At 39.2% G+C, this 12,501-nt stretch overlaps 1 protein-coding gene across 3 annotated transcripts in view; it reads right to left on the bottom strand.

Annotated features, from left to right (window-relative positions):
- Positions 1-3: 3 nt before the first annotated feature.
- LOC111576744 (amyloid beta precursor protein binding family B member 2) overlaps positions 4-12,501 on the bottom strand; it is a 44,539-nt gene continuing 32,041 nt past the window's right edge. For all 3 annotated transcript variants that reach the window (XM_055016393.1, XM_023275710.3, XM_023275711.3), the window contains 6 exons: positions 11,458-11,572; positions 5,425-5,500; positions 3,090-3,170; positions 2,863-2,978; positions 2,560-2,742; positions 4-1,873 (listed from right to left, as the gene is read on the bottom strand). In XM_055016393.1, coding sequence (XP_054872368.1) covers positions 1,697-1,873; positions 2,560-2,742; positions 2,863-2,978; positions 3,090-3,170; positions 5,425-5,500; positions 11,458-11,572 — 748 coding nt within the window. In that variant the 3' untranslated portion in view covers positions 4-1,696. The remainder of the gene's footprint in view (positions 1,874-2,559; positions 2,743-2,862; positions 2,979-3,089; positions 3,171-5,424; positions 5,501-11,457; positions 11,573-12,501) is intronic.

Genomic DNA, 12,501 nt, shown 5'->3' with positions numbered 1-12,501 from the left:
CTCTTTTTTCCTTTTGGTAATGCATTTATTGTCACAACAGATTACATTTACACGGTGTGGAGATGGGTGACGAACAGAAATGAAATGATTTATAGCATCTCTCATCTGTTTTGAGTGTTTTCCATTTAGATCAAACTGCATTCACAGAGTTCATACTGAGTGCAGGTGATGGCCCCGAGCCATCCGAGTATCGTGAAAAGTTTTTGACAGCAGTGACAGTGACTTTCTTCTTTTTTTTTACTGCTCTATGTGCATATTTGTGTGTTTATATTTTGTTTGTGAGTGGGAGTATACTGGCTGGGTTAACTGAGGAAGAGAAAATAAAGTTAATCCTTAGTGTATGGCAGATTTGATCTTTTCCATGTCATCCGAGCACAACGAACACTACCGTGCACTGTTGTTCATACAGCCACGGGTGCTTCACATATGCCTTAGTCAAAGCCTGGATTGGGAATTTCTTGCTTCAACATAAATCTTGGATATCTGCATAAAGATTCCTGAGGAATTTGTAAAGTTTGAACAGAAGCAATGCAACATTCTTGACCTTTTAAAGTCATTTTTTCTACAATATATGCAAAAAAATTACAATCTTAACTCATTTAAAACTTGAAAATACATTAAAAACTGTTTTAACTCTCTTTTTACTGATCTACCCACTAAAGTAGGGACTGACTGACAATCCTTAATTGTATTTTTGAAAAAAGGGGCCGAGAGTTCTAGATAGGCAGGGGTTAGGAATAGGCCAGATGTTTTTGTGCCAGTGTTAATTCAGACATGATCAAGTGGAGATGACTTGTGCTGACAGCATCTGTTTTTTGGGTGTTCACCTGTCTTCTTATCGAGACCCTTAACTCATCAACAAAAAACATATCCCATCAAGAAAACATGCAAAATCAAACTCCACTTCTGTCCCATTTTCTGTCGCCAACATCTCACGTTTCCCTCCTATTGTGCCCTAAATTCTCTCTTCCTACATACAATCATTTACATACACTTCATTTTTACAATCACTTAAATCTTCAGTAAAGGAGATGTTAAGTTTTTGTCTTTTTCACGTCTGTCACACATTGAAGGGACTGAAACATTTTTATGCCGTTGGGTGGGCAGCTGCAGACTGTTGACTGTCTGTCTGCTCTTAGTTGCGTTTCTCATTCACCTGTCAAATTCCAATGACAGCAAGACAACACCTTTATTTGTCCTGGAAGGCTGCTGTAGCTCATCCAGTCCAGGAGTTCAGAAGGGGACAGAGATGGAAAGAAAAATGAGTAAACTGATGAGTGACTCCATAACCAGTCTATCAATAGAAATTAGATTTTTTTTTCTTCTTCTGCATAATCCTGTGTCCTGTCTGTAGAGTGTGCGATCAAATAATCCATCTATCTTAGAAATCCACATACTGGAGGTCGGTTCCACTCGGACAAAGCAGTGTTCAAAGGTCAAAGTTCAAACTGTGACACCAGTTTTTTCCAATCCTTCACACAAAACAGGTGAGCTTTCTCGTTTTTTTTTTTTCTTTTCACCATCACGCATACTTGAGGGTTGCTCTTCTTTCCTTTATTTGCAGTGATATTTGTTATACTGTATGTACATCATTGGTTACCATGGCTGGTACTGATTAAGTGTTGTTGTGGCGGTAGTGTGAGTGGCTTCCAGGTTGGGGAGGGGTTGTAGGGGTGCAGTGGTCAGTGGATGACGGTCATTGTTGAGGGAGTTCTGACGGCTGTTTCTTGGTTTTCAGAGTGTCTATGAGAGACTGGACGCCGCGTTTCACACTGGTGGTCACCCGCCGGGTCACTGAGTCCGCAGAGGGTGAGGTGGAAGAGCCAGCGCGCTGGGAGGGCGGCCGTGCTACCAGACACTTCTGGTACCGGAGCTGAAGAAGAAGAGGACAGACTTCTATGAGTCAGTATAAGAATGTTAAAATCATGGTTAGAAACCAGCTAGGGACCTGTCCAGTGTGTCAGTATCCTCTCTCTTTCCTTGTTTACATCTACAATGAATACAAGAATACAACAATTACAAATGTATATCTATAAAGCTAGCTGCAGCTAACTTAGGGAAATTCAAATTTAACCAAAATAGCTCAAATTTCACCAAAAAAGTGTTATACATCTCTTTGGTACAACATCAACACATTCTGTGAGCTATGAATACTTTGCCCTTCAAAAACCCTGTGCAATATCTATTTTTCTACATATATAGTTAGTTTTCTACTTATGTACAATCTGTGCAATATAGACAATATGTGCAGTAACAATCCTCTATCAACATTTATATTCATCAAAAATCAGTGCAATACCACTGACGTGCAAAAATGTTATCTTTAGAACTTGTCCTTATAGTTATCTTGGTTTATTTTTGGTTTTATACTACATTCCTTAAATGTTTGCGCTATCTTTGCTGCTGTAACACTGCAAATTTCCCCACTGTGGGATTAATAAAGGCTAATCTTATATATTATCTTATCTTAAATGCCTCTGTCAGAGCGCAACAAAGTCCACCAAATAACCCCCATAACAACACAATGAATTGCTTTTACAGTTCAGTGTCAGAACTCACCACACAAGCTGCCTGCACAGCCTCAGACACGCTGCCTGCATTGGGGTCGCACCAGAACACATGACACTGGAAATGCTGGTTCCCCGTGTCCATAATGAAGGCAAATGAATGCACATCCCGTCCGACACCCATGAAGGACAAAAAACGGACACGACACTCCACCAGCACCTCTTCCTCCTCCTCCTGCACAGCCATCAAAAGAGGAGAGTCAGAGCTCTATTAGACCATCCGTTCTAATTGACACGCATTCACATCTTTTATTTATTTGCTGGCCCCCAGGACAGCAACAAAAATTTCCCTTGCCTTTTCTTTGATGACAGCCACAGTGGTGTCAGCAATGCTCAGTATGACAGGAGTCCAGTCCTCTTTGCCTGTGGAGGACAGGAGGGTGTCTATGGCCCCATTTATGATGTCCATACCTGGGGACGAAACACAGTAGAGTCTGAACAGCGAAACAGCGGATGGAGGAGTTTACTTGAGGATGCAGAGTGGTTTATGATGTATAGTTTTCAGTATGGGCTCAGTTTTACCTATAGGCCGAGACACAGATGTCACTCCCAGATACAGCACATGAAATTTCTGCACCAACTCAGTCTTTGGCATGGGAAACTCTACCGCCAGAGAACACACAAACCCACATTAGAACACACACAGATTGCCCAGAGAAAATGTTATCACACAACAACATCTAACTCAAAATTTCAAAAGAGATGTCCACACATGGTAACTGGCTTAAAGTAGAGCAATAAACAAACACTGGTGAATATTTTAATAATTTAGGGTACTGTTGACATGATTAGGGCACGAAAACACACACAGAAAAGCATGCAGGGATTTAGAGGGCTGGATAGTTTCTGCATGAAAACCCAAATGTGCCGATGGCTTGTAAAAGCAGCCATACACAATATATGAGGATGATCAAAGATGTTGTATCACCTGCATGTTAATCGACATAAATGTTAACATCTTCTGCCCTCAAGACCTCACTATTAACACCCAATTAACTTTACAAGCTTGGAATGATTTCTGATAAGGTAATATACACCGGAAGGAGTTAACTGTGGTGTCTGAAAGTGTTGGGGGGAAAACATTATTTTAAAAAAATCTCCACTTTGCTAATGGTGACATAAATTGCTGACTTTGCTCTATTGTTTGTCACACAGATTTAAAAAATGTGAACAAACTGGAACCTGAAATTTGTACATTTATACTTCTCATTTCCATTGGTATTGTTGCATGTTTGTCACAGAATATTTGTATTCTTAATTTCTATATAAGTGCTCTAAAGTGTAATGTAGCAGCAGAATGAACAACAGTGAAATCTGACCACACTTGTGTTGTTTGATGTGGTCAGTTGTGTGCTAAGTTTCATCTGCAAACACAACCAGCAGTTACTACAAATTTGAGTAATTTGATTGCAGTAGAAATCAGATTAAGTGATAACCTTGTTACTCAATAACTTGAATACTCAGGTTCACATGAGTATGTAGTATGAATATGTAACGCCAATGATTTGTACCTGGACTCATCTCAACACTGTACTCCCCCTAATGTCTCACATATTTAGTGTATACTGCTAAAGCTCTGCAAACTGTAGTTACATGCACAATGAATTGTGAAAGCGTATTCATACATTAATCCCATTTTTAAGGAAATCTCAGACAGGCCAGATCTGATGAGGACAGCAGGGCCATTGTCTTGGTGTTGGCGCTCATCCCAAATCATTTGGTGCTAATCTCCTCAATTCATTCGGTGCTAATCTCCTCAGTAGAGTCCCACCACGGGACTGTGCACCAGCAGCTACCCTAAAGAGAACCAATTCAGACAACAACTAGAACTGTTCTCCATCCTCTGCAGAACTCGCTGTAGCCAAACTCTAGAGCTAATCGACTCGTCTATCCACTGCAAGGGCAACACATCTTACTGGATCCAACTGTGTTTTTAAGTCAAGAGTCTATGAGTTCAAGCAAGTTACAGCTTTAAAAGATGTGAGGGATCTTTCACCAATAAGTTCTTTGATCCTGAGGTTGGGATGTGGGCTGTGGAGCACCAGGCCTTGCCTCAAAGAAACACTAATTGGGTTTTAATGAGGTTGAGTGCCTCTGTAAGTGAAGAGCCGATATAGTTCTTTTATATTCTGATGCCGGAGCTCCTTTCCCCGACGTTAGCAGAAGCCAGCTGAAGTTATAGCCAAGAATGAATAGCACTGGGGCTTTTTCTCTGTCTCCCCATAATTGCTTGAGACTCAGAGGAACATGCAGTGAGACTTAGAAAAAAATGGAAAACTGTGAACAAAATTAGCTCAGTGAGGATAACGCTTTGCGATTGTTGAACGAGGTGTTGTTCTGGAGTTGGCGTTATCTGTATGAAAGTGAACCAGACACTACTATCTTTTCTATTAATAAATGTCCACAGTTTGCTCCTGGAGCAATAAGGTCATCTTTTAAAAAGCGCATACATAGTTTTAGATGTGGAGAAATGCTGTAATGGGAGAACAGAAACCACAACAGGGAAGATAGCACACAGCTGACAAATCCAATTCTTTCACGAGGGAAATACAAAAGAAAATGACTCAAAGAAAAAGTGTGTGTGTGTGTGTGTGTACATGCTTGTATTACTTATGTTGTGAGGACATTAATCTGTTTACACATCCACATTGTGGAGATTTGCCTCCCTTCCAGGGACAAAAAAAGCAAGTCTGCATCGTGTAAATCATTACACTTTAAGTTGAAGGCTTGAAATGCAGGGTGAAGGTTAGGGTCATGCAAACAATAGTTATGGTTAGCGTTAGCATAAGTCTCAAGGAAACAAATGTCATTGTAATGTCCTCTGATGTGATGGAAACACCACTGTGGGTTTGTGTACCTTGTAGGGGTACATCGGAGCCGTTCTGGGAGGAGCTGCCAGCTGCAGCCTTGGCACTTTTCCTTTCAGCCATAATCTGAACAAGAAAAGAGGAAAAATGAAGACAGAGGTGGAGAAAGTGCAAGGTGTGAACAACAAAACAAAAAAGTAGGAGAGGGAACAAAGAGAAGACAAGAGGTGGGAGAAAAATGAGAAGAGGAAATCAATCAGAATATGAGGAGGAAATGTTGGCTGAAAACAACTGGCTTCAAATAAGATTATCTGACAAACAGCTAAGCACCAGAAAATTATTTGTAGCAAAGACTTACAGCTGAACCATACAAATAATAGAAGAATCTGACTGATGTTATCCTGTATTTTAAAATATAAAATATATATATATATATATATATATATATATATATATATATATATATATATATATATATATATATATATATATATATATATATATATATTTATACACCAAGCGAAACTCGAAAGTATTATTGAAATGTAATGTTTTGATAGCACAGATTTTGATGTGGACATTTTTTGTCTTTAAGGTTCTATGTTTTCTTTTCTGGTATTGCACAAAAAATATTAGTGCATCAGAATCAATACTGTTGCTAATCACTAATTGATCAATCTATAATATTCCAAAAAACATTTAGCATTTAATATTATACCGGAAATGTTTCATTTGTTATGTTTTAAAGGTGATGAAAGAGTGGTCATTTGTAAACAAACTGGCTTTTAAAAGGTTTAAATTGTGAAAATTCATAGATATTTGGTTATGATCAGGACTGATGTTGATTATAAAAATAACCTCAGTGAAAGTATAATATACTAATAATAATAATAACATAAAAGTTATGGCTGTTTTGTTGACACTGAAATGCTTGTCTTTAAGGTACTATTAGTTTTTAAAAATCTGACACTGCATAAAAATAATAATGCGGCAGAATAAATGTCGTTGCTAATCACTTACATTTCCCAGACTGTGATAAACAGAAAAAAAATCCTATTTGCACTTAGTATATAGAAATTAATTCATTTTCTTCATTAAAAATTAATATTAGCATCAATTAAACAAACAGGCATACAAGGGGTTAAAATCCTGAAAATGAATTTGGTAGTTATCAGTTCAAAAATCACTCAGTGAAACTTGAAACTAATATTGACATATAATATTTCTATGATTGTGTTTCTGATGCAGACATTTTGTCATTAAAGACCTCATAAAAAACACACTGTTAGCCCATTTCTCAGTGCTTCCCCGTTTTTATCCATAACACTCACTGAAGGCATTACATTTCGACCAAAGATCTAACAGATCATAAATGTGCAGTTTTTCAAACAGAAGTAAATAGTGTATTTGTTGAGTACTATTTCCAGCCACAGATTTGGTGCACTACAGTGAGTATTTAAGGCAGCAGGGGAGTGTATGTTGGACTAAATCCAAATAGATTACAGTGCTCATGGCACCCAGTGTAATGGTGTGGCCCGTTGATTTGTTTTTAATAGTTTCTGGACAACAATAGAGGCTTGGAATAAGCTGTATCAGGTAATACATGTTATAGGATCAGGTAGTTTTAATGGGATTTTTTTCACAATAAGAAAAATATAGAATATTACTGTTTTGTCCCTTCTCTGCTAAATGATATACTTACAATTGTAAGAGAAGCTGTCTTTTCTCTCTATTTACTTTCCGTCTGCTGCAGTGCACACACTCTTTAAAGAGTGTTGAATATTCTGCATGGCCCCTGCACTGAGCCACCACACTCGCTTCCTGCTACAGATACTTGATTAATTGTAGGTGTCATTAATCAAAGTCTATGGTGAGTCTGCAACTCTGCTCACAGGGGAACATGCAAAAAGATGCATGCACTCGCACACTTTCTCTCTTTCACACACACACACACACACACACACACACACACACACACACACACACACACACACACACACACACACACACACACACACACACACTGAGGAGGCCTTTTCGGTTTGCTATGCAGCTGCAAGGCTCAGGTCACCAAGTTTCTCCCCTGCAGTGAAGAGAAAACTACCACTGTGTTTAAAATAGGCAGAATGAAGGTGTGAAGAGCCACGCTCACACACACATACTGACACATCGATGCACATTCTGCCTTCAGTTTGGGGCTGGAGATAAGAAGAAATTAAAGGGGGAGAAAAAACTTTCTCTCTAAATGGGTCGACAGGGCTCGAAGGGAGAAGATCTGTAGTTCCAGGTCACTGCTGGCCCGAGGACAGACTGGAGTCTCTATATATTCAAAGGGCTATGTCTCTCTCTGTGTGTGAAAATACAAGGGTCTCTAAACAAGTGAACTGTGTGTGTTTAGTGTTGTCTGGTATCAGTGTTGTACAAAGCATCAGTGGTCTTTATGTTTTATATATTACCATTACACTGCAATAACATCATTCGTGACCTTCATAATGTTGCAGATAGAATTGGTATTCCAGTGTACCACTTGGTCTGTCTATCAGTACTTTCTGACTCAAGGACATACAGACAGGGGACAAATTACGGAAAAGTCAACATCAAGTGTCTTAGTAAGGTGCTGGGCCACCATGTGCTGCCAGAACAGTATCTTGGCATGGATTCTCCAAGTTTCCGGACTTCACTGGAGGGATGAAACCGTTCTTCTAAAACATATTGCCTCATTTAGTATTTTGATCATGGTGCTGGAGAGCGCTGTGTAAAGCAAGTATCGGTCCAAAATTTCCCAAAATTGTTCACTTGGGTTGAGATCTGATAATGTCATAACATATTAATAATATCATTTTCATACTCTTGAAACTGTTCATTGACCCCTAAGCTCCGAGGATGGGGGCATTGCCATTTTCCTTGCAAGACATCAAATATTTAATCATGTGACAAAGCTCATCTCTTAGAACATTTTTTATTTGGATTATGTTCATTTTGTCGTTAACTATCATAGGATAACGTAATTTTTTTTATACCGACAAATCACCACCGGTGGTGGTGGACCACCGGACGGTGGGGGGTGTGGCCTGTCTGACAGATTCTGACAGATCTGTCAGACCGGTCAGCTGATAAAAAAGGACACGTCAGCACACTTCCGATGACGCTCTGAAGAAGACTGCAGTTGCAGTTGAAACATGTCAGCTAAGGTAAAACCATCTTTTCTTTGATTTGTCTCTATAAAAAAATAACGTTATCCTGATTGATTGATTTTAGATGGTAGTGGCCCTCCTCTCTAAAGACCCAAACCATGTCAACAACATGACCCCCACAGCATAACAGAGCCACCAGATTCCCTCAGTGTAGAGGTCAAGGGTTCAGATTTTTCCTTTAACATGTTACCCACCTTTACAGGTCACTAATGTAAAGTTTCTTTTTTTATTTCTGTAATTTCTGAAAGCACCTGGGTACGTCAATGTTTCGCAAACATTATTCAAACAGGGAAAACAGATATTTGTTAGGGACTACTTTTAGTCTTGCATATTGTAGAACTTACACTTCAACAAAATCTTGCTAGTTGAGGCAGCCAATATGGACATTTTCTGGCTAAAAATCAGGCCTCAAAAATGTGAAATCATTCCCACAGTTTATTTTAACTTATGCCCAGCAGTCTGGTAGGTATGGCTTGTGTTTTGGTTGCCATTTTGGATATGTCTGGCTTGGCATGGCAGTGTTGGCAGTCTCCACAAGTGTGTTAAAGCACCCAGTGCAGCAGAGGTTTTGCCAAGACATATTCCAGGCCAGAATGGAGCAGCCTTTGGTCAAATATAGCGCAAGCGAGGCCAAGTGGCTGTCAGCCGGAAGAGGTAGCTTGACCTTGAGGGCTTTGACTTCAGCTGGATACGAGCCAAGGAGGAGCTCATAATGTGTTCCAGTGTCTGAGGCAGCCCTGTGAAGGGACCGCACAGTATGGACTAGCTAGAAAAAGATCACTTGGGATAAACCAGTGGTGTGCAGGTAGATGACTGCTCTGTGAAACACCACAGAATATATGCAGTTCCTGGGTGTTAGATGGAGTATCAGCACTAAGTGGAGAGTAGTGGGGGAGGAGGATCCAATGCTAGCCATTAGCCTTGCAGGTACTGAGGTGAAACTCATCCCAACCATGGTTTTGTTTCCAGAGATACCAGATAAGAATCTTAATCCTGTTGCTGGATGTTAAGATAAATCCAGTGGATTGTAATGCAGCAAGCTTTTTAATACAGATCTCTGAAGGTAGGGGGATGCGTCTTAACAGAGTGTTGTCTATATCCCAACGTATCATTGAAACAGACCCATAGCATGCTTGGCGTCAGTTCTTGGAGATCACAGCTGCTTTATGACTAACTGTTCATCTCACGTCCATTCTCTGTAATAGAGTGGTATTTCATGGCAATCGGTTCAACAGCTGTGAGGACATTTCCCTCAGAATCCTAAAGTTCAACCTCATGGTGGCAAAAGAGGAAAACTCATGGTGGTCTTCCAGAGTAGGTTGGGATCATTTTTTGGGAAACAGATTTTGTACAAATCCATCCAGTAAATGTTTAAATGTTTCACAGTGAAATTTCAACATCCCGGTGTTACCCTAAGAGAACCTTGGGAATCAACAAAGTCTCCACAGTTCATTCTCTAATCACTTTGATATCTGTAGCAAATTTTTTCACAATCCACATAGCAGCTGATATTCCAGCAAAAGCGTAGAGTGTCAACGTCAAAATGGCAATAAAGGAAAGTGAAGGGGTCACCAAAATAAGTGGAGTCATCCTTTGGGGAAGATGAACAGATATCAAGTAGAAAACTGAATCCCATCTGTGTGGTAGCTGTTGAGTTTAGAGCAAAGTTGTGGACCAACTAGCTGACAGAAAGACAAACACATGAAGATTGTACCTGTTGTTACTGAAAGTGTAGATAGAGTTCAGACAGCAGGAGACAACTTGAATGAGGTAATATTTATCGCTATCAAACCTCACACCTTCAAAACATAATAAAATATATTTACATGCCAATAACACACTACTACACCCATCTATCAATCTCCCTACAAGAATTCTTTAAACTGGTCAACTTATATAATTCATTTTCTAATTTAATTTCAGAAGGCATTTCTTCCAGTGGTTCTTCAATCCCCAAAATAATTAGAATCTCTGAAAGTGCATATGATTTTAATAAATAAATACAGTGGTGACTCATGTTGAGAATACAAACTTTATAATACTTTTATGACTCAGAACTGAATGGTGTCACATTGAGTGTGTTTCCATGATAATGAGTTATTATAGTTATAGTCGGTCTTTTGAAGTGATGTAAAGATTATCATTCATAACAAGATTTTGAGTTCAGGACTTATAGCAGATTTTGATAAGATAAACTGGGCTCAGGTAACACTGAAAACTTTTTGCCAGTTTAGAAGGACGAATAAGTCTCAAAACGCAGAGATTTACACAAATGGCAACCAATGGTGGCAGTGATAGTAAGCATTTTCGCCGTCATACTACTAATGTTCAGTGTCCTTTATTTTAGTCAGACGATCGTTGAGTTTTTTTAAGATTGGAAGTGAGAGAGAAAGTATGACTGTGAATCAAGTGCTGCATCCATGTGATTTGTTGTCATTGAGTGGGATAGTGCACTGGCACCACAGACACACACACACACACACACACACACACACACACACACACACACACACACACACAGAAAACTCATTGAATATACACTGCATGTGGTCTGTAATCTGAATTGTATCTCCTCTTCTCACTGTAAAGGCTTTTAAAACTTCCCTCTATCTCTCCTCTCAGCTCTTACTTCTCCAGTAAATGAAACAAAAATCTTATCTGAGTGCTGAAAATGTGTCTGCATTCCTGGCCATTAGTTTGCTCTAACATACTGTACATGTGAGAGTAACATCTAAGTTACAGCCTTAAAAAGTAGCTCTGGATAACTGCAGCAGCAGAAAAAGATTTTTTTTCACTCCTCAATAGTCGCACTGATTAAAGCTTGATAGCTTGTTTCACAGCAGCAGATAGACTAATTCATGTGGAGGCGGCGGCACTAATGACACCCACCTTGGAGCAGATTTCGTGGAGACTTGTGGCAATGGCTGCAGCAGGGGTATCACATCGGAACACGTGGCACTTCAGCACCCTCGTGTTTTTGTCTCTGGCCACATAGGCAAAATCCCTGAAAGGTGGAGATAAGGCAGGAATCATCACATGTCAATTTCTAATGCAGGTGAGACACAAACTCAAAACTGAGCTCAATGCACCTTCACAGCACAAAAACTAAATGTTGGTTAAAGGGGCAATAAGTATGAATCAGCAAGTATGAATCTCTGTTGTTCTATAATGCAGGTGACTCAGAGATTAAACTTCTCCAGGAAAGTGATTTTCCAGCCTGTAAATTTATTTTGATTTAAATTCCAGTGAACTGTGTAAGCTACGCTTCTTTACATTTCCCAGCAGCCCTGAAACATTTATGATTATATATGAGGATGGAAAAGTTTTCAGTTAACTGGTGGAGAGAAAAGGTAATACAGCACAGAAAACGGAGTAAAGCCGAGAAAGTTTCCCATAAGAAGGGAAATACAGAATGTCAGCATTTACTGTACCTCGAGGTGAGTGTGTGATAAATGAGAACAGAGACTGATTGTGGGTTATTTAGAGTTAATAACATACAGAATTGTTGAATTAACTTCACATTACATGATTTCATTTGTTTGTAAATTTGTGTTTTTTTCTGTAACAATATTTGTTCCATTCCATAGCACATATTAATTCCATATTTTGCATGTGGGAGAGAATAGCTTCATCCACATAATACACTGAATGGCTCCTGCTAGCTGCATTTTTAGCAAATGGATTACAGTTTTCACCTCAAAGCTTTCTGGTATTATTCCCTGGAGAACCAATTTTGAACATTGTTGGATATTATCAAACACTTCCTTAAGGCCTTCAGACATCTCCCAAAAGGCACTTAGCTTTGGGACAATATGTAGATGCGATAGCCAATTATGTATTTTACATTTTTTCAGTGTTTTTTCTCCTTGAGTTTGTTGGGCTAAATTTAGTGTTCATCTGTAGTTTCTGGAAATATCTTGATTACTTTCCATT

Source organism: Amphiprion ocellaris, chromosome 13 (assembly GCF_022539595.1).
Source record: "Amphiprion ocellaris isolate individual 3 ecotype Okinawa chromosome 13, ASM2253959v1, whole genome shotgun sequence".
Classification (NCBI taxonomy): Eukaryota; Metazoa; Chordata; class Actinopteri; family Pomacentridae; genus Amphiprion; species Amphiprion ocellaris.
The sequence above is the reverse complement of the archived record's forward strand: the minus strand, read 5'-3'. Positions and strand labels throughout refer to the sequence as shown.